General features: G+C 42.8%; 1 protein-coding gene across 2 annotated transcripts in view; it reads left to right on the top strand.

Moving 5' to 3' along the window:
- Window positions 1-20889, top strand: part of GYPC (glycophorin C (Gerbich blood group)) — a 34645-nt gene extending 13756 nt beyond the window's left edge. Inside the window, exons 2-3 of one of the 2 annotated variants that reach the window (XM_053402875.1) lie at window positions 16548-16598; window positions 19902-20889. In XM_053402875.1, coding sequence (XP_053258850.1) covers window positions 16548-16598; window positions 19902-20098 — 248 coding nt within the window. In that variant the 3' untranslated portion in view covers window positions 20099-20889. The remainder of the gene's footprint in view (window positions 1-16547; window positions 16599-19901) is intronic. The other variant, XM_053402883.1, reaches the window with a different exon arrangement.
- Window positions 20890-27274: the final 6385 nt, after the last annotated feature.

Here is a 27274-nt window from a genome sequence, read left to right as displayed (position 1 = left end):
GCTGAATGGATAGTGTGTTATGTGTGGTTATGGAAGGCAGAGCGTCAAACTCTCAGACATGAATCTCTTTAGGCGGCTTTAATAAAACACTAACTCTTCGCCTGAACACATTGTCAGGGTTTAACTCGAAAGCATGCAGTATCTTATGTAATAAGAGCCCCTATCAAATGGCTGTCCTACTATTACAAGCTTTTCTTGCCATCAGATCTCAGAGTTCCACCCAGGCTTTCTGTCTTTAGCATGTTCTAATTTTTCATCAGTGGGAAAAGACTCATACAAGTTTTGACTCTTATATACACCACACAGAATATCTCATCGGTCAGCTGGAGTTTTCAGAGCCATGGTGTGGAGGTGATAAACTAGGCTCATAGCAGCAAGAACTGTCATCCTAATTCAGAGCAGGAAGCCCAAGTGTGAAAGGGTGTCCATGCTTTAAAGACTAAGGCAGGAATGGGCAATATTTTTCCTCCTGGTGTTGTTGTATCACCAACTCCCAACAGTTCTGGCCAATGTGGCCAGAGGACACAGATGATGAGAATTGTAGTCTTCTGGAAGGCCACAGGTTCCCTGTTTTATATGTCATAGGTTGCATTTTGATACCTACTTATCTGGGAGTCATTTCTAAGAAGACATGTATAGGATTGCACTATCCAATCATTTTCAGGTTGTGGTGCTCTGTCTTTTGTTAAAAACCTGTCAATAACCCCCTGTCATGCTAGTCTGAAAATACCTTCCAACATCATATGCTGCTGTGACAGCAAAATTTCCATGGGGTGTTAGCAAAAGGCAGCTACTCCTATTGTACCTCCCCCTCCCCCCAGTATGAGCTGCTACTGTGCCAAAGGGATTATTGCAGCCTTTTCACAGAGCATGCCTTTTTTTGCAGAACAAAACAACAATCCCAAATATGCTGAGGCAATGCTCCCGAAAAAGTTATGTCTGGAAGCCACTGCATCTTTCGAAGCAATGCTATGGTGCAGCCTATATGTCAAGTAGTGGTTAGCAGTATTCTGGCTGAAATGTGAGTTCATCAGATTCAAGTGGAGGGAAGGCCTGAAGCTTACGCTTTTACTCACTGCGACTAACCCAAGTTTATATTCCCAGTCCTGCTTCCTGTTCAAACGCCCATGTGCAGCCTGTGATTTTTGCTGCTTCTTTGAGACCTGTTGGTCTTCCAATGTCAATGCCACTATCCTCCCTGGTTCACTACTGGGAAGCCAACAACAACAAGGCTCTAACTTTTCTCTATCTTTTGACTGAAGTGGGTGAAATTTGCACACACAGTAGGCCCTCAAGAGAGCATAAAGCCTGCCAGTCATTTTTATACTTTGTTGTTGTTGTTTAGTCATTTAGTCGTGTCCGACTCTTCGTGACCCCATGGACCAGAGCACGCCAGGCACTTCTGTCTTCCACTGCCTCCCGCAGTTTAGTCAGACTCATGTTTGTAGCTTTGAAGACACTATCCAACCATCTCGTCCCCTTCTCCTTGTGCCCTCCATCTTTCCCAACATCAGGGTCTTTTCCAGGGAGTCTTCTCTTCTCATGAGGTGGCCAAAGTATTGGAGCCTCAGCTTCACGATCTGTCCTTCCAGTGAGCACTCAGGGCTGATTTCCTTAAGAATGGATACGTTTGATCTTCTTGGAGTCCATGGGACTCTCAAGAGTCTCCTCCAGCACCATAATTCAAAAGCATCAATTCTTCGACGATCAGCCTTCTTTATGGTCCAGCTCTCACTTCCATACATCACTACTGGGAAAACCATAGCTTTTACTATACGGACCTTTGTTGGCAAGGTGATGTCTCTACTTTTTAAGATGCTGTCTAGGTTGGTCATTGCTTTCCTCCCAAGAAGCAGGCGTCTCTTAATTTCGTGGCTGCTGTCACCATCTGCAGTGATCATGGAGCCCAAGAAAGTAAAATCTCTCACTGCCTCCATTTCTTCTCCTTCTATTTGCCAGGAGGTGATGGGACCAGTGGCCATGATCTTCGTTTTTTTGATGTTGAGCTTCAGACCATATTTTGCGCTCTCCTCTTTTACCCTCAATAAAAGGTTCTTTAATTCCTCCTCACTTTCTGCCATCAAGGTTGTGTCATCTGCATATCTGAGGTTGTTGATATTTCTTCCAGCAATCTTAATTCCGGCTAGGGATTCATCCAGCCCAGCCTTTCGCATGATGAATTCTGCATATAAGTTAAATAACCAGGGAAACAATATACAGCCTTGTCGTACTCCTTTCCCAATTTTGAACCAATCAGTTGTTCCATATCCAGTTCTAACTGTAGCTTCTTGTCCCACATAGAGATTTCTCAGGAGACAGATGAGGTGATCAGGCACTCCCATTTCTTTAAGAACTTGCCATAGTTTGCTGTGGTCGACACAGTCAAAGGCTTTTGCATAGTCAATGAATCAGAAGTAGATATCTTTCTGGAACTCTCTGGCTTTCTCCATAATCCAGCGCATGTTTGCAATTTGGTCTCTGGTTCCTCTGCCTCTTCTAAATCCAGCTTGCACTTCTGGGAGTTCTTGGTCCACATACTGCTTGAGCCTTCCTTGTAGAATTTTAAGCATAACCTTGCTAGCGTGTGAAATGAGTGCAATTGTGCGGTAGTTGGAGCATTCTTTAGCACTGCCCTTCTTTGGGATTGGGATGTAGACTGATCTTCTCCAATCCTCTGGCCCCTGCTGAGTTTTCCAAACTTGCTGGCATATTGAGTGTAGCACCTTAACAGCATCATCTTTTAAATTTTTAAATAGTTCAGCTGGAATACCATCATTTCCACTGGCCTTGTTATTTGCAGTGCTTTCTAAGGCCCATTTGACTTCACTCTCTAGGATGTCTGGCTCAAGGTCAGCAACCCCACTACCTGGGGTGTACGAGGCATCCATTTCTTTCTGGTATAATTCCTCTGTGTATTCTTGCCACCTCTTCTTGATGTCTTCTGCTTCTGTTAGGTCCTTACCACTTTTGTCCTTTATTATGGCAATCATTGAACGAAATGTTCCTTTCATATCTCCAATTTTCTTGAACAGATCTCTGGTTCTTCCCATTCTGTTGTTTTCCTCTATTTCTTTGCATTGCTCGTTTAAGAAGGCCTTCTTATCTCTCCTTGCTATTTTTTGGAAATCTGCATTCAATTTCCTGTATCTTTCTCTATCTCCCTCGCATTTTGCTTGCCTTCTCTCCCCCGCTATTTGTAAGGCCTCATTGGACAGCCACTTTGCTTTCTTGCATTTCCTTTTCATTGGGATGGTTTTCGTTGCTGCCTCCTGTATAATGTTGCAAGCCTCCATCCATAGTTCTTCAGGCACTCTGTCTAGCAAATCTAAATCCTTAAACCTGTTCCTCACTTCCACTGTGTATTCATAAGGGATTTGATTTAGATTGTATCTTACCGGCCCAGTGGTCTTTCCTACTTTCTTCAGTTTAAGCTTGAATTTTGCTATAAGAAGCTGATGATCTGAGCCACAGTCAGCTCCAGGTCTTGTTTTTGCTGACTGTATTGAGCTTCTCCATCTTTGGCTGCAGAGAATATAATCAATCTGATTTCGATGCTGCCCATCTGGTGATGTCCACGTGTAGAGTCGTCTCTTGTGTTGTTGGAAAAACGTGTTTGTGATGACCAGCTTGTTCTCTTGACAGAACTCTATTAGCCTTTGCCCTGCTTCATTTTGCTCTCCAAGGCCAAACTTGTCCGTTGTTCCTTTTATCTCTTGATTCCCTACTTTAGCATTCCAATCCCCTATAATGAGAAGAACATCCTTCTTTGGTGTCGCTTCTATAAGGTGTTGTAAGTCTTCATAGAATTGGTCAATTTCAGTTTCTTCAGCACCAGTAGTTGGTGCATAAACTTGGATTACTGTTATGTTAAAAGGTCTGCCTTGGATTCGTATCGAGATCATTCTATCATTTTTGAGATTGCATCCCAGCACTGCTTTCGCCACTCTTTTGTTGACTATGAGGGCCACTCCATTTCCTTTCCGGGTTTCTTGCCCACAGGTAGATATGATGGTCATCCAAACTGAATTCACCCATTCCTGTCCATTTTAGTTCACTGATGCCCAGGATGTCAATATTTGTTCTTGCCATCTCATTTTTGACCACATCCAACTTACCCAGGTTCATGGTTCTTACATTCCAGGTTCCTATGCAATATTTTTCTTTACAGCATTGGACTTTCCTTTCGCTTCCAGGCATATCCGCAACTGAATGTCCTTTCGGCTTTAGCCCAGCCGCTTCATCAGCTCTGGATCTACTTGTACTTGTCCTCCGCTCTTCCCCAGTAGCATGTTGGACACCTTCCGACCTGAGGGGCTCATCTTCCAGCGTCATAACTTTTATATGCCTGTTGTCTTTGTCCATGGAGTTTTCTTGGCAGGGATACTGGAGTGGCTTGCCAGTTCCTCCTCCAGGTGGATCACGTTTGGTCAAAACTCTCCACTATGACCTGTTAATCTTGGGTGCCCTGCTCGGCATAGTTCATAGCTTCTCTGAGTTCTTCAAGCCCTTTCGCCACGGCAAGGCATCTCTAAAATGTGATTTCACTCACCCTCCAAAAAGAAACCATCTTTAACTTTTCATTTTGGAGCAGAACTGGATGGAATTTGCAGGCTGAGTCACCACTTCAGAGAGCATGACTCCTGTCAAATTTCGGAAGGATCACTGTAGTAGTTCTGCCACAAGGTCTGAAATGGGTAACAACAAAAGGAATCACTTAAATTTCCCCATGTCTTTTGTGTGCAATTAGTCTGAAAATTGCAGACATGAGAGATCTCCACATTTGCAGACAAATAGGCCCAAAGGCCAAGCACTTTTAAAATGTTTTTGGTATAGAAAAAACTAAAAGAGATTTATTTTCCCAACTAGACTTGTCAGTGATAAAGGAGCTCTGAAAATTTGAGAGAGAGAAGAGAGAGAGAAATTTGGGCTCTGTAAACATCTTAGGGTGCTGGATATCTCCCTGGAGATTTGATGTAGGAGCACCAGGTTTCAACTGGCTGCTTGACTGCTTAAACTGTGTGTCTCCACCTAAGCTTGACTTGTCTATTTGAAAATATAAATGTTACAAAACTCCAATAAGCTTCTAGTGACCTCTTTCCAAAGGAAATCCAAACTGAATGTGCAATGCACCCATGGAACTTTGCTCTTCTCAGAGTAATGGGGCAAAACAAAGGTTAACTTCAAAGGACAGTGAAGCTGGAGAAAGATAAAACACTTCCTGTGTGGTGCTGCACTTCACAGGGGTTATAAAATTCCCCACAGGATTGCTGGCTCTTCTGTCCAAAGAATGAATCACCCTTCCGCAAAACAAGATGATGGTTTCAGCAACATCTCTGTGCACCCTCCTGAGCAGTAAATCTAGAAATATGAGGAGGATTTCCCCAGGACCAAACAGTTTGTACCAAACAGCAAGTACCACAGATAGCACAAAGATTCTTCTGCCCAGACCCAGGCTGAATCTACACAGTTATATTTAAAAAAAAAAAAAACCACTGTGAAAATGCCTTTATAATAAATGTAGTAAAGTATATGTGGAATTTGCCATTTAGTGTCACATTTGTAAAATGCACTTAAAACTCACTTAAAATGTTGCATTTGCAGCTGTATTTTCAACATGGTTGGCTGGCAGATGTTGCTGACCCATTCACAATGAGCCATGGTTTTGCATACCACTAACTCTGGCATGAACTCTAGTGATGTGCAAACTGACAGTTTGTGCTCATGGTTCATAAGTGGCACATCATATGGCAGAGGCAGAATGGCAGAAAGGGAGAAAATGCAAATCAAACACCAGGTACAAGGTAGGGGCAGTAGCTGATGGGGAAGTCCATAGCTCAGTGGCAGAGGAACTGCCTTGCATACAGAAGATTCAATCCTCAGAATCTGCAGGTAGAGTTAGATCTCTTGTCTGAGATCCTGAGGAACTGCTGTCGTTCAATGTAGACAGCACCGAGTTAGATAGGCCAATGGTCTGACTTGGTTTAATGTAGCTTCCTATGTATGTTGAGGTCTCAAATCACATGATAGCTTGTGCATAGCATCATTTTGCGGCGGCTGTTTTACCCACAAGAAAATGGCTTCTGACTAGATCCACTTGATAAACACAATATTGACTTTGACACAAGCAGTTATTTCACATGCATGTCTAAAAACAGGATTTGGCAAACAAATTTTCAGATCTGTCTATTATATAATCTTAACGTCTGTTATCAGCATCTTCCAAAGCTAGTGCTATTCATAGCTTTTCCCTGCATCCAGTTCAACAGCAAGCATTTTGCTGGCATGATGAGGATTATCTTATTCCATATTTATTATTAATAATAATAATATTGCTTTACATGGCTTATCATTTTTATGATGGTGATCTCAATCTTCTTGTTTATTGTTGCCGATTGTGTGTTTTAAAAAGTTTAATATAATGGGTTTGTATTTTGAAAACAACGTAGCCTGCTTTGTGCAGAATTTTCTCAGAAAGCACAGTATTTGCCTCATAAATAACTAAATAAATAAATTTATCAAATGGCACATAATGTCAGAAAATAATACTTTGTTGATAACCCTAAAATGAACATGAATTATTTTTAAAGATTTCTGGATGGCAGAATACTTTGAAGTCTTTCCTCTGACAGGTTAGGCTTGTTACGAAAAAGGAGCAATGCAGAAGCAAGCACCAGGTGGCTGGAATGGTAAACAGGATCTGGATGCTATTGGATTGTACCGTGGGAACCAGGGACTGTTTGTAAAGTGCTCTGAGAGCCGGATGTTACCTCAGAGCAGCACATGACCCTGTACTGGAAGTACATGGGTGGAGTTTATTCTCTCTCTGCACTGGGAAGCAAAGTGTACAGACATGTTTCTCTGTACTGCTGAAAGACAGGAATAAAGACATGTAGATATATTTCTGTCTGTCTCTTTCCCCCCCCCCTGGGAATGGAGGTGGGGGTGGAGTGGTGTGTTCTTCTTCACGTTGAGGAGAATCGCCGATTGGAGACCTCCTTTGATCTTGCCGGGAGTCGCAGATGGGAGGTCATAAGGAATCAAGCCGGGCACCTGGAGGGTGGCCAAATTCCTCTGGACTAAGAGCTAAGAGCTGGAGGCTCTGACTGAAGCTTGATCCCGACAAGGCTGAGGGAGACCCTGTGTGGAATTTTAAAGAATTTCTCTTCAATATTATTATTTTTTACCAGGCACCTATAACCTGCAAAATTCTGTATGTTATTCCATTATCCACTTTGAGCTATACAGTGATACCTTGGTTTGCATACATCTTGGTTTGCATACGTTTTGGATTACAAACACATCAAACCCGGATGTGCATGTCTCGGTTTGCAACCTTTTTTTTTATTACAACCCATTTTGGGGGGGATTACGAACAAAAAATTTTGGGAGGCCCCATTGGCAAAAGCGCACCTTGGGTTACAACCTGTTTTGGTTTACAAACGGGCCTCCAGAACGGATTATGGTTGTAAACCAAGGTACCACTGTAATCTTATCTTCTATCTTTAGAGATGTGTGTGACATAGGCAGATGCTTCTAGTGTCCGCCATTTTGTTTGCTCTAAAGTGTCTCGTGGGAGCATTGTTTCAGGACATTTGGGGAAGAAAGAATGCTTACCTCCTTGTAAGCAATACAACCAGCCAGAGGCCAGGTAAATGGTGGCATCCTACCATGCCATCTGCTACTGAGAGGGACAATGACATCTCTGCCTACAAGGTTCCACTATGATACCAGGGCAGATCAGATAAAACCTTAAGAAGGAATAACATGGAAATGCACCAGTAGTGGTGGATGGAAGCTCACAAAAAAAAGGAAAACTTTGGCAAGGCACCTGAGAGCCCTGAAGACTTTTTCCTATACCTGATAAAAAAAAGTAATCTTCTAATCTGTCCCCTAACCACTTCTCCTTTAATTCATTCTAGTTCTCCTTTTTTAAAACAAAAAACAAAAAACCTTTTACTACCTCAGTTCTTGACAAATCATTGTTAGGCTTTGCAAAATCCTAAATTGTGTGCTCCTCACACGGCATCATTCAAATGCAGCAGCTTGGTGTATATTTGCATAATGTGTTCTAAATTGTGGATTTCGGTTATCTAAGCCAAACTACAGGCGCATTAATGTGCAGTATGTAGCTATGTTCCCACCCTTTTGCTTATAAATTACAGGTGTGCATGGTGTGTGTACAGTGGTACCTCGGGTTAAGTACTTAAATCGTTCTGGAGGTCCATTCTTAACCTGAAACTGTTCTTAACCTGAAGCACCACTTTAGCTAATGGGGCCTCCTGCTGCTGCCGCGCCGCCAAACCACGATTTCTGTTCTCATCCTGAAGCAAAGTTCTTAACCCGAGGTAATATTTCTGGGTTAGCGGAGTCTGTAACCTGAAGCGTATGTAACCTTAAGCGTATGTAACCCGAGGTACCACTGTATATGTATGATCCTTTTGAGAAATGCAGGTTGCAGGGAGGTGTGGTTTATCTCTCCTCTCTTCAAAATGAAATTGCCCCCTCCTATAGAGTACCAATACTTGGGCGGGGGGTATAATTTGTTTATTTTATCATGTCCTCCATCATGGAGAGCACGGGTTGTGGTGAGATCACCCAAACTGCCTTCCCGTGGTGGGGCGGTACCATTTGGATAGCCGCAACACCCCATTGGTTGCCCTTCGGTTGCTGGGGCAGAAATTTGGCCTGTTTGGTTGTCTGTTGGCTGCCAAGGGGCCATTTAAGCTGCTGTACATCGCTGGGAGCTTTCTCTTTCTTGCGACGTGCATCTGATCACCCGCCCTCCTTCCCTATACTTAGGGCTGTCCTTTTGGCCTTGCTATGCCTGTCTAGGGGTCATCTGTCGTGGAGCAGGGGCCCAGTAGGAATTTTGCCATTTGGCTGATTGGCTGTTGCCATTTGGTTTTTGCCTACCGTGTAGCAAATTGTCACAACTAGGTAAGGTTGGTGGTTAGGCATTGGTTCAATGTTTTGCAGAGGGGAAGTGGTTGGCTGTGCCTGCCCCTCCATTGCTGCTGCTAGGGAATTCTGTTAAAGGAATCCAGGGACTCTCCTTGCTTTTGTCCTATCCCCTTTCAGGGGTTAGGGCCACGCCAGAGTCCCTGGGAACATATGGGGTGAACTGGAGCCTGCACTCAACTTCGTGCTCCCCCAGCATGTTTTCCCTTACTGACCTCTGGTGGAGTCCAGTTGTCAGTCCTGTTCCTGCCACGGAGCAGGGTCAGGTAGTCGGGAACCAATGCCTAGGCAACCACTCACATGCTGTAATTCAATAAAGTTCTGGCCAAAATTATTGCCAAAAACCTTAAACTAAAATTCTGTGTCTATTGTGTATTTATTTTGGGGGGTGGTTTTGGGGGTCTTCACACGCAACTACTAGCCATGCGTAGGAGGGCAATTTATGTTCCAGTCATGCTGGAGAGAGAAAAGATAACTTTTTCCCCTTCTCCAAATGCTAAATTCCTGGTAACTATTATCCTCTGCTCCCCACAAAACTTGCACTTGTAATTAATAAAAGTAAAAAAAGAAGAAGAAGAAGGGAAAGGAAGCTACACATTGTATAATCTGGCTTTCAGCACAGAATTTCAAACTGAGTAGAACATGCCAGAGTACAATCAGCCCTATTTATTAGGTTCATGGCATCACTATCTGAAGGCCACAAAAAAAGAAACAAAGATATTTAAGAGTCACTGGATTTCATCTGGGTTGCCTTTAAAACAAAAAAAAAACTGCTGTTGTTTTCCTGACCACAATATGTGATCTTTGTTCGCTGCCTTTGGAACATCTAAACAAAAGAGCATCTATCCTCTGGGAGCTGTATACCCATCGCCCTGCACTGATCAATAAGCAATGGTACCACGCGGATAACACTGCTATGGCTCACAGGACTACTGCCTTTCTTTGATTCTTATTTTTAAGGAAGCGTTAAGAAAACTGTAAGCCCCTAGGTTAATTAATGGAAGTGACAGCAGCAGTCTTAGGCAGCAGGAATCAACGCCGGCAGTTCTGCTGTATTTTTCAAGCCAAAGGTGGGCTGCTCAGATTATATGGAGTGCATTAACATAATGAATTTAATTCATCAAATACTCCACAGTTTAACTATGTTGTTTCTGTGGAAAAACATCCAGCAAATACCTGGGGCCTATAATTTTATTTGCTACCGAGGCAATTAAATATTTGCATCTGAATGCAATTCGAGGCACAATCCCGTTCACTCTGAATGGCCATTAGTTCTAGAAGGATGAACACCGGGCCTTAAGTGTTTTGATTTTGAAGCAATCTGTGTGTTTATCTGCATTTTTCTCTAAGCTCGCCTTTTGAAGACGATCCATTTACAGTCACCTAAACAATCAGTGTGGTTGTTATATTTCCCCCTCCCCAACCCACCATTATTATCCTTGTAATAATTTAGCATATAAATGGAGGCCAAATTATTCTATCTCCTGTCCAGATTGACAGATGAGAAACTGTTCCTTAATTTTCAAAGAGCGGCGTTGATGAGTTTCACCATCTCGTGGAAGGCGGTGATGGGTTTTTCAGCGGAGAGAGTGTCAGATTGATGAATTTGCTCTGATGACCCCTTCAGAAAAGTGGATGCCAACTCCAGTGGGGCACCAGAGTTGGCAGCAAGTATTCAACTAGATAATGGGTAACGCTTTAACTGTTCAATATGCAGTTTGAACAGAATCCTTTTATTAGAAAATGGGATTTTGCAAGCTCTCTCTCTCTTGATTCATGCACCCTTAGGCCAGCCTTCCCCAGCTCCCATCAACCCCAGCAAGCATGGCCAATGGTTAGAAATTATGGGAGAGTATCAGGCTGGGGAAAGTCTACCCTAGATGACTTCACACACTGTGTTGGGGCGATTCTGGGCTTGGCTCCAAATGTACTTTAAATATAAACTTGCAGTCAATCATGACTCCCCAATATGAAGAAGGACATAGCTCGTGCAAAAGGTCCCAATGCCTGGCATCTCCAGGTAGGTCTGGACATGGGCACAGCCAGAGGGCAGCAGAGGGTGGCATCTGCACACACCCACACCCAGATCAAGTAAATAAATGAAAATACTTAACTAACTGACCAATTGCATCACAGATAGTTCAGTTCTTCCCCCCACTAACAAAAATCCTGCCTACACCCATGGGCCTGGAAGAGACCCTTACCTGAAATCTTGGAGAACTCTTGCCAGTCAACATAGACAATACTGAGCTAGTTGGGACAATGGTCTGACTCAGTTTAAGGCAGCTTCCTGTGTTCCAAATAATTGTACCTGCATGATGCCTGCATTTGTCACACACTTTATTTTTCAGTGAGCACCTAAAATGTAACAAGTCAAGTGACCTTTAGCAATCTTTTCTTGTACTCCTTGGCCTCTAGCCTGAGATTTAAATCTATATGGCAAATCAATGAATGACAGGTGTTGGCAAGAGAAAAAAACATACACACTAAAAGCAGGGAGGATGGACACAATTGCAGAAGCTGTGTGGTTTGTAATTTTATAGCCAGAAATACAGAATGTGATCCCTGTCCTGTTTCCTCCTCCAACCCCTTTTCTTCTGCAGTGTAGTCTGCACTGGCAGATCTTATTGCAGAGCGGGCACAAGCTTTTAAGATTTAGAACTGGAGCTTCTTAGGGGTTGGGTCACATTGCTGAGAACTGCCAATTCCTCACACAGGACAAAGCGGTTCCTTTCCACATGCCCAGTGTAATCTGTGGGCCAAACTAGACAGTGGTAGTAGCAAGAACACAATTAATGTGCCCCCCTTTTTGTTATGTAGTTAGGAGTCTTGGGATGGTGGAGAGGGGAAATCTCAATCATTCTCCCACTGCAAACAAAATTGTCTCTCTTGAAATTGCTATTTGCATTTCAAGGGCACCAGTGAGAGATTTCCTTGAAATGGAAATAGTAGAGGTTTTGTTGTTGTTGTCAGGACTGTGACATGGCAATAGAGAGTTAAAGGAGGCAATAGAGAGCCTCCTTCCAACCTGTTGCAGTCCAGAGGCTGCTCAGGCATTAAGAGTGGCCACCATTTTACATAGTAATAATCCACACACACCTGAAAATAGGTGCTGAGTTGCAAAGTGGGAGGATGGTTTTCCCAACAAAATCCATCACTTTGGCATGGGATGAATGAAAACCTGGCCAGCATCATGGTCATGCACCTGCTGAGAGCCCATATCCCAGCAGGAAGCCCACTGACAAGAGCCCCCTTGGACCTGCTCCTCCTCTTCCCCATTTCAGGGTAGCTTATTCACCTGAATCTCCCTCTGGCCAAGCAGGGATGAGCAAGTAAACATAAGTGGAAGTGAAAAGGAGGAGGAATAACTGACACTGCATTCTTGCTCATTGGCTCTGTCTGACAAGAAAACGGCTGGCAACAACAGTAACAAAAGCATGAACTCACTGAAGGAAGGGGAATTGAGGGTGTCTTGCAAAAGCTCCCTCCTCCAGGCTTTCACCTCACAAAAAAAGAAATAAAATAAAATTCAACCCATCACTGGCAACAGTAATAAAACCATGGTGTGCTTTCAGACAGCCTGTGGAATAAACATTTGTTCAGGTTGGTTTGTGATTCATCTTTGAGAATTCCTGGAGAACAGGCGAAGTCCCAGCAGACTGGAGGAGGGCAAATGTTGTCCCTATTTTCAAAAAGGGGAAAAGAGAGGACCCAAATAATTACCGCCCAGTCAGTCTGACATCAATACCAGGGAAGATTCTGGAGCAGATCATTAAGCAAACAGTCTGTGAGCACCTAGAAAGGAATGCTGTGATCACCAATAGTCAGCATGGATTTCTGAAAAATAAGTCATGTCAGACTAACCTGATCTCATTTTTTGACAGAATTACAAGCCTGGTAGATGAAGGGAACGCAGTGGATGTAGCCTACCTTGATTTCAGCAAGGCATTTGACAAGGTGCCCCATGATATTCTTGTAAAGAAGCTGGTAAAATGCGGTCTTGACTATGCTACCACTCAGTGGATTTGTAACTGGCTGACTGACCGAACCCAAAGGGTGCTCATCAATGGTTCCTCTTCATCCTGGAGAAGAGTGACTAGTGGGGTGCCACAGGGTTCTGTCTTGGGCCCGGTCTTATTCAACATCTTTATCAACGACTTGGATGATGGACTCAAGGGCATCCCGATCAAATTTGCAGATGACACCAAACTGGGAGGGGTGGCTAACACCCCAGAGGACAGGATCACACTTCAAAACGACCTTGACAGATTAGAGAACTGGGCCAAAACAAACAAGATGAATTTTAACAGGGAGAAATGTAAAGTATTGCACTTGGGCAAAAAAAATGAGAGGCACAAATACAAGATAGGTGACACCTGGCTTGAGAGCAGTACATGTGAAAAGGATCTAGGAGTCTTGGTTGACCACAAACTTGACATGAGCCAACAGTGTGACGCGGCAGCTAAAAAAGCCAATGCAATTCTGGGCTGCATCAATAAGCATATAGCATCTAGATCAAGGGAAGTAATAGTGCCACTGTATTCTGCTCTGGTCAGACCTCACCTGGAGTACTGTGTCCAGTTCTGGGCACCACAGTTCAAGAAGGACACTGACAAACTGGAACGTGTCCAGAGGAGGGCAACCAAAATGGTCAAAGGCCTGGAAACGATGCCTTATGAGGAACGGCTAAGGGAGCTGGGCATGTTTAGCCTGGAGAAGAGGAGGTTAAGGGGTGATATGATAGCCATGTTCAAATATATGAAAGGATGTCACATAGAGGAGGGAGAAAGGTTGTTTTCTGCTGCTCCAGAGAAGTGGACACGGAGCAATGGATCCAAACTACAAGAAAGAAGATTCCACCTAAACATTAGGAAGAACTTCCTGACAGTAAGAGCTGTTCGACAGTGGAATTTGCTGCCAAGGAGTGTGGTGGAGTCTCCTTCTTTGGAGGTCTTTAAGCAGAGGCTTGACAACCATATGTCAGGAGTGCTCTGATGGTGTTTCCTGCTTGGCAGGGGGTTGGACTCGATGGCCCTTGTGGTCTCTTCCAACTCTATGATTCTATGTGGGGAGATTAAAAAATGGCTGTTGAGGAGCATTCATTCAATTTTTTGGTATGAACTCTATACAGTGGTACCTCGGGTTATAGGTGCTTCAGGTTACAGACTCTGCTAACCCAGAAATAGTACTTTGGGTTAAGAACTTTGCTTCAGGATGAGAACAGAAATTGTGCGGCAGTGGGAGGCCCCATTAGCTAAAGTGGTACCTCAGGTTAAGAACAGTTTCAGGTTAAGAACGGACCTCCGGAAAGAATTAAGTTCTTAACCTGAGGTACCACTGTATGGTGCTGCATCAAAGCAAGTGCAGGTGCATTGCCCTGTCACATTTCTTATTCTAAAAGGTCTGATCTTTGGGGGGAAGTGAGTTTGTTGGAAAAGACCTCCCAATCAACATTAATTACACAACCTGAATGTGCCAGTATGTGATTGAATCCACCCCAAATCAGCAACAGTCTGGAATTCCTCTACGAAAGCTTACTGTGCTTGGTTCAAGGTGTTTAAATTAGAGTTGTGCTATTTGTGTGTAGCTGTGGTAGCTGCAGTCTCCGACCTATGCACTCTGGTCCCATTTATTTATATACAACTTCAATGCAAGATCATAGCCATTACAGCAGATAGAAAGAGAAAAGGGCAGGGTAGCGGAACTAGGGAAATAAGAGCCTCTCAGTTTGCTGGTGCATTAAGTATCTTGTAAGATAATGGGAAAGAAAAAGGGATTTGTCTGAAGTTTCCTTTCTTCCTGCAAAATGCTCCCACCCCCTTTTTCCTGCCTTTTATTAGTCTGAAATTTTCTTATTTAAAGTGAGGGCTATAATTAAATTTGAGATTTCATGCCTACTTTTTTCAACCTCTCATAACGCTCTCAAACCAATTCCTTTTCTTAGATTCTTTTTTTTAAAAAACACACACACACACACACACACCAATGTTGGGTTTTATCTAATTCTGGCATTGTTATAATCCAGTAGAGAATGTAATTGGAGTTCCAGAAGCCAAATTCAGCCCTGTAGTAAGCAAGTGCCACTTCACAAAAACTGCACCTGTTTATGACAAATGACCTAGATATCCATCTTTGTTGTTCGTTCTGCAGCAGTCAATTGTAGTAAACACCCAGCCTTCATTTTTGAGACAGACTTTTGCTCTTACTGAAATGGTACAACTGTGGATGGGCTGTATGAGTTGAAACTATGGGGGGGTGGGGCATTCACACTACTGAATTATTCTCTTAACAACTCTGCACATAGAAAATAAAAATTAATGTCCTAGCCAAGCCTCATTTCCCCATTTTCAATGAGTTTTATGAAGAAACATGCAGCCGTGTGAGTCCCCACCTGTGGTATGAAATGGTACAGGCCAGGGACAGATTTGCCAGTTGAATAAGTCTTGGGCCCATTACAACACTTGTAAGCCAAGGGAGAGAAATTACTCACAGTAGAACCACATTCATCAGAAAGGGCAGATGAGATTCCCCGCCAATTTCAAACTGGAAGGGGGGGAAAATAGTGACCCAAAAGCAGCCTCCTACTGTGTGATTTTTTTGAAAGATCACTTCATTATTTACGTTCTTTTTATAACTCAAGAGAAAAATTCCAAACTAAAGATGTATACTACTACTACAACATTATACATACATAACATTGATGGCAGCTTATAAAGTCCTAAAACCGATGCTTGAAGGAACAGAACTTACTATACCAGCTTGCCCAACTTTTGAGCTCTGCAGGGGAAACCATTCTTGCCCACTACTAGGTGGGGACATGGCATAGGGTTTTCTCTTACTCCTACAGGTTAGGCTCCAAGCCTCTAGAATCTAAGGTCTCACAGGCAAGACTCCAAACAATGTAGAATATGTCAAGTACACAAAGTGAAAGACAAACCAGGATCATGCATAATCCATCAGTCTAAGTCCCAAACATGATCAAGGTGTCATTGACACATCTTCTGCCATTCGACTTAGAACATACACGTTTCTTTCATGGATTTTGTGCTTGTGAGGGAAAATGAGGGAGGAAATGCTTATGCTTTCTGAATTTTCACCCAGAAACGTTGACAGAAAATATTTGTAACATTTTGTAGATGTTTCCTTGGGCTGCAGAGCTACTACACTGGTGTGCTAGTGATATATTTTCAGTGTGTACAGCAGGGATGGAGAACCTTTGGCCCTCTGATGTTGGAGTCAGCAGTGATGGGAGTCGTTGTGCAACAGCATCTGGAGGGTCTCAGGTTTCTCATCCTTAGTGTGGGGCATCCTCAATGCTTGAATTAGGCTTCTTTTTGATTTAGTTGAGATTCCTGCATTGCAAAAGGTTAGACCAGATGAACCTCAAGGTCCCTTTCCAATGCTACAATTTGAGGATTCTAATTACTGCCCTTTGCAGTCCAGATCCTTCATATTCTTGGTTTCATGGGAAGAAAACAAATGGAATGCTTTAAAAAAAAACAGAATGCTGCTCCATTCAGTGCAGTAGCTGTGGTTATTTATCACCCGAGATCTCCTATCTAATTAGATTTTGTATATTCTATTTCTAGCTGCAAATATTGGAAGCTCTCCGACTGCAGCTGATATTGCAGTCATCGGAGGTAAGAACACAATCTTGCTTGAACAAAGGCTGTATTTCACAGAACAGAAGAAACAAAACGGGACTCTCTGCCTATGCCCAGAAAAAATAAGTATTATAATATACACCTACTCAGCTTTTCTGTTGAAAAATCAATGGTGTGATGCAATATGTCTCTGTTAATAGTCTGTGAAAATGTGATAAACCATTCAGGCCAAACCTGAAAAGACATCCATAAAGCTGCTATACAGCAGACTTTCTAGCACATGCAATGACGGCTTCCTTGGGGAGGGTGGAATATTATGGGGAGGGTACAACAAAATGTGCACTCTCTGTATGTAAGACATTTATACAAAAAGGCAAGGCTCCAGATTTCTAAAAGTCTGGCTTATAATTACAACCTCGCTGAAACTACCACAGACCTGCTGAAAGCAGGTTGGAGCATGGCACTGGAAGTGCAGAGAGAATTGGCAGAAAATATGTTTGGTGCTTGCATGGATGGGGTAAGCAGCCCAGGGATGTAGCAGGCATATGTACCCGGAAGGCTTCCTAGTTGGGAGGGGGGAAGAGACAGGAAGTAAAGCCATTGTATGTTTACATCAGGAGGTATTTAATATCATTTCATAAATTTTTATCATTATTTTAAATGCAGCGTCACAGAGAGAAAGTAGGTCTGGACTGCACAGTCCCAGGTAGAGTGCTAAAGTCTAGAGAAAACCATACACAGATAATAGTAGGATTCAACCAGTTCTTTCTGTTAGCAGAAACCAACACAAGGACTTCCACTAGTGCAGTAGGGCTTTTCCCTACCCCTCTGCCTTATGCACCCCTCTTGCCTTCTCTAAATCCACTTTGGTGGGTCAGGAGAACCCTCAGAACAGTGTGGGGGAAAGAAATGGAAGATTGCTCAGTTGGGCAGGCAGAAATCCTTGCACTGATGGAACAATCCCCTTAGTGCTAAATTGAGCACTTTGACCCCCCCCCCACACACAAAGGACTAAACAGATAAACCCTGTAAAATGAGGGTATAGAAGATGAAAAATAGGGGCTGTATCCATATAAACCCTACTCAGATCCATCAACTGACATGACTAATTCAAATAAATTTATTTAATGGGTCTACTCTAATTCCGATTTTATTATTATTAATAATAAGAATAATATTAATGATTTAGCAAGCTATAATAATAATATTGTGGAAGACAGGAATCCTGGCGTGCTCTGGTCCATGGGGTCTTGAAGATTCAGACACGGCTAAATGACTAAACAACAAGAAATAATAATATTAATGATTTTGCAGTCAAGACAAATGAAGAGGTGAAAAGCAATAACTGAGATTAAACAGGTCAAAAACTTGATTCAGGAAACACAGTTTAACCCACTAGCTATTCAGACCAGTATGAAGGGAGTGCTTTAATGCTTTTCAAAGGTTTGTATCTAGTGCACTGCTAAGTAAGCATCCCATCAGCGCAAGGATTCCCACCTGCACAATGGGACTTCCTACCACTCGCCTCCTCTATGCACTCCCTAATTCTGTTCTGGAGATTCCCCTAATCTTCCAGAACTGATTGAGGAGGGTGTGGGGCAGAGCTCAGAGTGGCATCTCATAAATCACCCATTGCCTCTTAAGAAATGTGGATGTGCAGAAGGTTCCTCACAGGAACTTAATGCAATCCCTGTTGGTTGTACCATACTTTGATTACTATATAGACTATAGACAGCAGCCTCACATGGGGCTGCTCTGCCTTGTGGGTATCCTCACATTCCCACCTCTCATTTTAAAATCTGCGAGAGCCCAGGGCATCTGAAGTCATGGGATTCCAGATGATACTGTCCCAAAAACTTGCTGTGTGAGGCCTCCTCTTTTTCTCCCCGCTCACGGAACTTCACTGTCTCTCTGCAAGTTTATCCGTGCACATACAAAACCATCTTAGATTATCAACTGGTGTTAAGAAGAGCATTCCCTCTCTAGGCTTTTCCACTGATGAGAGCTACCATGACAGAAACTTGTTACAGCAATTTTGCTACAGTCCCATTAGCACATTGTCGTACTAATTCAAGTTGTTCGCTTGAATTACTATTTCTCCCCAAAGAAGCTTCTTAAATGTTAAGATGTATTATTTGGGCCTTCTTTATTTCTATTGTGTTTGCTCACTTCCTTGCTGTACTTGCTAATTTCAGTAATTCACCAGGTGGATTCCCTGTCATTAGTGGAAATTAGTGAAGTTCTGCTGTATTTCCCTTAGGTTCCATCTCCTGTAACTTTAATTTCAGCTTCCTACAAGTTACTAGGAGGAAAATTGAATTGTGCTGAGTCCCTGAGGCTTATTAATACTGTACAACATCTAAAGAGCATTATAGCCTATTGTGCTTTGAGAGTCCATCACGGGCCTTAAAAATTGATGAATTCCCTATTGGAGTCGCATTATTATACCAGAGGCAACATCTTTACAGGGGCAATTTTCTTTTTCATAGCAGTAACTTTGATTCCTGGAATCAGGCAGCAAAAGCTCTGAGGGTTTCTTAATGCTTCAGACTTGAGTGTGCTTTGCACAGGTAAAGTGATTTCCCATACCCATACCGTAACCATTGTGGGCTTGCTTCAGGATCCCAGGTATGCTGATAGCTTCAGAGTCAAATGTTCGTGGTAAGCCAAGCTTGAAAGACTAACTGTCGAAGCTCAGACCCAGATCTGCACAGAACAAACAATGAGTAAAACTGAAGTCCTGGTTCAGACTGGTTGGGTGGACTATAGAAAATGAAATGAGAGGAGAGGGGGAGACCATGCTAGAATTATTGCTTGAGGAATTCATTTTTTTGCCAATTCCAATATAAACTGACTCTATTCACACTCCTGGTTCAGACTTAAGCTTGGTTAGGAGCAATGGAGAGAGTCTGTGGCAGGAATGGAGAAGGGATTAAGTAGCATAGAATCATATAATCTGTACAAAAAATCTGGGGCCCACACCAAGTTTGGCTCAGAATCATACATACATAGAACCATGGGAGATGGAAGCACTGACAAGATCTGAAAGTCTCAAGCAGCTGCCAACATGGGTGCAGCAACAAGTCTACCAAAATGTAAATATGGGGGGGTGATCTTGTTGTTTCTTGTTTTTGTTTTGTATTGCTTATATTTTTTCCTTAATCCAGTCTTCATGATCACAATGTCAAAGCCGCTTTCTGATGTGTTGCTGTTTATGAATGCTTTCTCTTTGAAGGCTTCAGCAGAAGCATCCATCTATGCAAAACAAAAACAAAAAACCTTCAGCTATTTGAAATCATTAATGAAAGGGAACATTCAAATGTTTCTTCCTCCCCATAGGTGTCATTGCAGCTGTGGCTTTTGTCTTGATTTGCCTCTTGGTAGTGATGCTGAGATACATGTACCGGCACAAGGGCACCTACCACACCAATGAAGCAAAGGGAACCGAATTTGCCGAAAGCGCAGATGCCGCTTTGAAAAATGACCCTACCCTTCAAGAAGCCATGGATGAGAGCCGGAAAGAATATTTCATCTGAGAGCAAAGGCAGCCCCACTGAGTCATACTTAGTCATTCTCTCCTTCCCAAGGGAATCGATCAGAGACATCAAAAAGCACCGGGATACAGCAATTGCACAGAGGAGAACAAGGGGACTAATTGAAATATTGCTGCTTGCCCCCAAGAAGAAGCAACACCAGATCCATGGCTGTTTATTTGATTTTAACAGCACAACTCAGTTCAATATCAGATCAAGAGAAACAAAAAAAACTCAGGATGAGTGATTAACTGATAACAGCTAATAGCATCAAATGTCAAACCTTGACATTTGGCAAAAAATAGCAGGTACCAACTGAAAGCATCCTCATAGGTTCGTTGATCCATCCCACACTGATACAGCACCTGAAAGTGAATTTTAAGCTGCAACCCAACAAACATTGTGATGTATAAAACAGAGGATCTTGGCACAAGCACTACTTTGAACACATATATTGTATCCAGATACTTGGTTTTTCTTAACATGCATAAGCTTGCCAGTGTGAATATATATGTGTATATTTGTTTTGAGAAGACTAAAATACAACAGCAACCAGGATCTGACAGAAAATGCAAAGAAAACACAGAGGAAAGTTTTTAAAATGAAGGATTTTATTTCCAGATAGCTAGTGTGGTGTCATAATAAGACTCTGTGGTGGGAGTGTAAATTGGTTTGCTTGGCGCCTGTGTTGACTTATAGTTGTTGTTGTTTAAGAAGAGTTGCCCTTGAGCTGCTCTTTCACTGCTCTTCTGAGATTTTATATTTGCCTGTATTAAACTGGCTCCACCTGCTTAGTTCTCTGCGTTTCTTGAAGGACTTCTGCCATAACACAGAAGGCCCTGCAGAAGAGGGAACTGTACAGACAGACACTATGACATGGGAGTCCTTTGTCCTGAGCCATTCTTCCTAGTTCAAATGAACAAAATGGGTAAGTTGCAACCATGGCCACAGCCTAAATCAAACTTAGAGTCTACAATCTATACCAGGTGGGACCCTCCAGATGTTGCAGAACTACAACTCCCACATGCCCCAGCAGGGATGATGTGAGTTCTAGCTCAACAATATCTGGAGGGCCAAAGTTTCCCCACACCTGGTCTATGTGTTTTTGTAGGCTTGCTCTAAGGTTAAGAGAGTACTGTATGCCCTCAGGTCTATACGACTCCAAGTCCACAAGCCACATATGATCACCTGCCATGTGCTTGACAACAACCCACAACCACAATTCTTATTAAAGAGAAAGAAATGGTTTATTCTGGTGGCCAAATTTTAGAGGGGCCATGGGGGAGTCTCCACTTACATTTTGTGGTATGCCCCTTAACTCCCAAAAGTAAAGGGGTACCATGGTTTGGAGTTGTCATTAAGGGCCCCCATAACTCTCCACCACCACAATTCAATCATTCATTCAATCTCTACTCACCCTCCCATTGGAGGCTACTTCTCCTTGCCTCACTTGAAAATGTTTAGCATGGCTTCCCACATGGATCCTCCTAAACCTATAATGATTCCTTACGGCAGTACTAGATTTCATGGGAGTATTCATTACTGATGTGAAAAAGCTCCATGTGACCAGGAAAAGCCATGTGGCTACATGTTTCAGTCATGATGTAGGCCTTACATGGCAGAGAGTTCCAACATGGAAGTATCCTCCTTGGGCCAGAAAGTAAACCATGGAATGACTCTTCATGTTACAAGAGACTTGGGGAAAGTGAGAAGGAAATAAATGAGCTAGTGAAAACAGCAATTTTTACTTGAAGGTTCCAAATTCATTATAGAGAGCCAAATGATAAAACTGTAACAGGTCTGGAATATCTTCAAAGTGCACACTGAGTATGCATATGGAACTATGGTGAACTGCAATCTTGCTATGGCTGTGAAGAGAGAAAGCAGTCAAATGCCACTTATACAGCTGAAAACACATCACCTAAATACTTTCTGAATTGTGCTACTAAGCACAAGCCTTGTTCCAGTCCTATATTCTTTTAATCCAGATTTTAGTTCCCACACTCCAGATTTCCATCTTTCTATTGGCAACAATAAGGAGGCTCCTGGCAATACGAGGTGGCCCAAAATGTGCTAGCTAAGCCTATGACTATTTTACCCAATATGCAAATCTGATTCAAAATTGGTATTATGTCTCAAAGAAAATTAACTTTTGATCCCACCCAAGTTATCAGTTTGACCAAACTGCGGGAAGCAGTGGAAGACAGGAGTGCTTGGTGTGCTCTGGTCCATGGGGTCATGAAGAGTCGGACACGACTAAACGACTAAACACAACAACAAGTTATCAGTTTATTTTATATTTATTTGCTTTCCTGTTTTGTTGACAGTATTCCTCTAACCAAAGAAACAATCAAAGTGCAATGGCTCTTCCCCCTCCCCCATTGCTATTTAGCAATTTTAGTTATTAAAACACATACACAATTACTTAGTTTCTATTGCTTTCTTTTCTTTTTCTCTTCTTATTAGGAGTAGCAGTATTAAACAGGATGTCACTATTTTCATTGGATAAATGATGGGGGGTATGTGTTTGGAGCCAAATGGCTACATTTATCTCCACTGAACTCAGATCCTGGCTTATATGCAGAATGCCACTACAATTATGCTGAATACTTGACTTTAAGTCACTTGAGTCAGTGTGCTGTGTTGTATGTAACAAAAGTAAACTTGTCTTTATTTGCATGGCACACAGACTCGTTCAGTGGCTGAATACTCCTCAACAGAAAACACCTAATTGATTTTTAGGAAGATGAAAAGTCTCCTGTTGCGTAACCTCTTCCCTTATCCTGCAGCTGCTGAACTCAAAACAGGATACATGAAGTTGTGCAAGCGAGCACTAAGGGTCCAGTCCAGATGTTTGCAACTTTGGGGAATATTATAATTGAATGTCTAGGTACTAGCATGGACTAATTTGTATACCTAAAGCAGTCTGGTTGGATTTTTGTTCAAATGGGTTGTTTCTCTAGTGTTCATTTTCAGTGAACAACGAAACCTGATGTCAGAGGTTCTGACATCAGGTTTCTTTGTGCACGGAAAATGAGCATCGGAAAACCTATTCATTTTTGTGTTTGTTTTGAAATAAGCCAAACCTCTTTGTGAATTCAGAGCATTGGATATCCCCAGTTCTTTGTGAAATCCCGCTTTGGAGCTGTGTGATTCTTTCCTGGCGTTCTCTTTAATTGTTCTGTTTTTGTTTTAATTCAAAGGACCCTGGATAGGCTATAAGGCTGAGGCAGCAGAACACAGTAGTAATGTTCTCTAGCACTTTATACTGCTGGCAGTGGTCACATTAATGAATGTTTCAGTAACTAAAGAACTCCCTGCAAAAAGAAAACAAACACAAAAGGGAGCAGATTGGGCTACAAGCTTTCTCCCTGATGTGTTAGCTTTTTACTTGCAGGAATGTATTTGTAATGGGGAGCATTCAGAAATGGTATCTCCCCACTGTACAAGTAGTACAGTATCTTCCATCATCTCAGAATCCTACCATCTCTTTTTGCTGCATGGGAAGAGACAGGCTTAATGTGGAAGAGTCTGAGACAGGTACTGAGCAAGAAAAGCAAACAGCACCTTCTGCATTGTGGATTTTTGAAGGGGTATTTACTGAAATCACTCCCAGGAGCCCTAAGAAGCATTGGGGGACACACTAGCACCCATGGGCACACATAGGTGACCCTTGCATTAAGACAACTGTCTAGAAATGCAGTTTCTAAGTGGCAGCATATTTGCAGCAGCAAAAACAGTGGAAGCAAGGACTATGGTGGGGTGGAGGTGCTTACTTGACCTCCCAGCAGGTGAGTCACTGCGGCTTACCAGAAAGAACAGGGGTGAGGCAGCAGTGAGGTCAGCAGAGCCAGCCTGGTGTTCCTGCCAGTGAGTCCACCATCTTGCCCCTTCCACTCTTGGTCAATAACAGCAACCCACCTGCTAGGAGGTCATGTAAGCACCTCAGACTCTCTAAGCCATCCGCTACCAAAAAGCAGTCACCCTTCCTGGTGTGATTATAACCTCTATTTGTTTGCTACTTATTTGACAGGCATATAGATAATGAGCAATCTTTTCTGGACAAAAGATTGATTGCTCAAGAGGCACAAGGGGCCCTAGAGAGTTGCAAGGCTGTTTTAGCTGATGTGAGGTTCTGTACAGGCAGGGAGGTTTAAGAGGTAGCAGGATGCCAAATCTAAGAGACTTGTCACAAAGTGGAGGCCGCCCAGAGGATGCGCATGCAAAAAGATGCGAGATACTTCCCAAGAAAGGAAGTCTTCAGCAACCTGCTGCTTGCAATGCAGAACTGAAACTTAAACACAGAGCCTGAGAACTGACTCAGGCACTTCCAAGCTAAGGAGGCCAAAAACATCAAAAGCTCACCAAGAGGTATTTTATAGTCTTGGTAATGCAAGGAAGGGACAGCTGGCATGTCCGTGTGGGTAAAAGGAATTTCACTGTTTTGCAAAGCATGCCTGCACAAGCACTATGTGAGGACTCTCTACAGAGCAGACAAAGAAACTTAACACCTAACAAGATGCCTACTGGCCCCAAAGTAGGGCAAATGCTTGTGTGTGGTGCCTCAGCAATAGATGCACACCCAAACTCAGATGCTATGATCCTTTGATGCCACATCAAGATTTCCCCCCAGAAAGTGAATCATCAGGCACTGACTGGTAAGATACTTGTGGCACAGAACAGTTCATCTCACCTCCAATGTGCTTCTAAAGGCCCCAAATCTGCAGCAGTAAGATGCTGGAACTCCTCACACAGCCAGGAGGGCTTGGCCTTTGCTTTCCCCTCACAACAGGAGACAACAGCTCCAAACGGTTCACACAGTTTGTTCAATCTAAAGAGCAAATCAGAGGCACATCCAGCTGTTAACACATATTCCCCTTGCGTCTGTTCCAATCCATTTGCCCATTGCCATCAGACACAAGCTCCTGGAAAACAAGTGCTGAGCCTTTTCTGCCACTAAACCTGTTATTATCCCTCTGGAGCCGGTGTCAGTAGCCCCATCTGCCTGTAACATGACTTCCTATGTTCAGGACTGCCATATGATCACAGTATCTTTGAAACATTTAAAAATCTTATTCTCAATATAGTTGGATTCTTATCGTCATTTTTAATAGCTGTGTGTGAATGTAGAATCTCCTTGGGCACCTAAGTGGGAGAAATGTTATTCAAAGAGATTTAGTTAATGAATTAGCACACACACAAACACACACCCCACTAGAAACAGAATCGCTTTGGAACTAAATAGCAGAGGAGTTTATCTGAAGCATTATTTGTTGGCAAGCCTTCTGCATTGTATCCCCCACCATTGCTTCCGAAATGATTCTGTTTATGCTTCTCCAAAGGAGATAACCAGGAATCACTTTTCTGAGCCGCTTAATGGTATTTATCACATTATGTACATTCATAGTTTCATCAAGGAGCTGTAAGGCTGCCAGAAGCAGAAGATGGGCATACCTTAAATGCCATCCTGTCATCACATCAGTGCAAAGAAATGCTGTCATTACTTGCATTCTGTCACCTTTGATTGCTGAACCTGGATTTGATTTATATTATTGTGGGCACTTTCGCTCCGCTTTAACAATATATTTCCAAGCATCACTCAGACCATTCCAACAACCTGTCATTTGAGATTAGTGTACTCATCTCTATGAAGACATGCAGACACCTCGGGCTAGATTATACTCTCAATCACCCCATCTTCAGTCTAGTTTCAAATTTTTAATAATGAGACTGTTTGTTTGTTTGTTTGTTTGTTTGTTTGTTTTCAATGAGTTGCTGTTACTACTACTACTACTACTACTACTACTATTATTATTATTATTATTATTATTATTATTATTATTATTATTGCATTTGTATACTGCCCCAAAACACAAGGTTCTCTGGGCAGAATAAATACTGTTTTAGTAAAGGGGGAAAGTGGAGAGGAGCTAGGAAAGCAGATTGGTGACTGCACTTCCGGAGGCGGCGCCAACGGCAATGGCGGTCTCCTTCTGAGTAGGAGGAGAAGCTCAGTAGAAAGAGGGTCTGTTCCGCTACGGCGAAGCGGGGACCCGATTTGAAATCGCAGGCAGAAAGAGCCTGCGAGCGTGGGACCCAGCAGGCACCTTTTGCGCCCCCCGTTTTTTGCGAGGGAGCTCCGAAAGGGGCTCCGGTGTGCAGCGGGAGCGGCGCGGTGCTACGGGTCGATTGCTGCGTCTACAGAGCGAAGCCGCGTAGCTGTTGCCGGAGAGCGCTGACCTTCTTCCTTTGAAATTCGGCTTTAAAAAAGAACACCCGTGAGTAGGGGGATTTAAGAAACTCGGATTTGAGAACAAAAAATCTGTGAATTTGGGCTCTGAAGCGGAAAGGTGTAAAAAGGAAGTCCGTCTTTCCGTTTTGTAAAAGATTAAAGCAAAGACCTTTTTGCGCTATTACTTTAAATGTGGACTGTAAAACTTCAACTCTAAAGCACCAAAAGAAAGAACTCCCCCGTTAGTGGAGAGGGGGGAAGTTAAGAAAGTGACTGTATTTCTTCTGGGGATCTTCTGGGAACTTAAATAGAATTTTTTTTTCGAACTCTCATGGGAACGGACTGTCAGATTAATGAGGATTGCTACATTTGAGCTCGCATTGACTGTGGATACAGTAAATATTTAAGATCTAACTCTGCAGAAAGTTGCATCTTGAGTTCTATTTGGGCTGAATACTTAGTTTCAATTAAAGAGGGGACACGGAAAGTTACAAAAGACTTTGTTGTTTGGTTACTGAGAACTTTATGGTGGCTACTGTGTCCCCCTAGAGGACTATTGAAGTTAGTATCTGACTGGAGGAATTTTCCACTGCTAACTTTGGGGACTTTCCACTGCAAGGCTTGACTGTGGGAATTGACCTTGACTGAAGATAAAGGGGAATGACTGACCAAAGAGCAACAAGATCCAAGGTCAAAGTGCAACAATCTACTTCAGTCTCCCAGCAACGTAGGGCATCTGTGCCTGGCCTCCCTGTGACTCAGGAGGAAGACCCAGGGCAAATTGAGCCAAAAGGAATGGCCTCAGAAGGGGAATTTACATCTGTGTTGAATAAAATCTATGAAAAATTGGAAGGCCTAAGTAAACAGGTCTCAGATCAGTCAGCTGAAATTAAAGGGAACACAGCTAGTATTAATTCAAATACTAAAGCTATAGAAAAATTGTTGGA

Source organism: Podarcis raffonei, chromosome 1 (genome assembly GCF_027172205.1).
Source record: "Podarcis raffonei isolate rPodRaf1 chromosome 1, rPodRaf1.pri, whole genome shotgun sequence".
Taxonomy (NCBI): Eukaryota; Metazoa; Chordata; class Lepidosauria; order Squamata; family Lacertidae; genus Podarcis; species Podarcis raffonei.
This window is presented reverse-complemented; position numbering and strand designations above follow the sequence as displayed.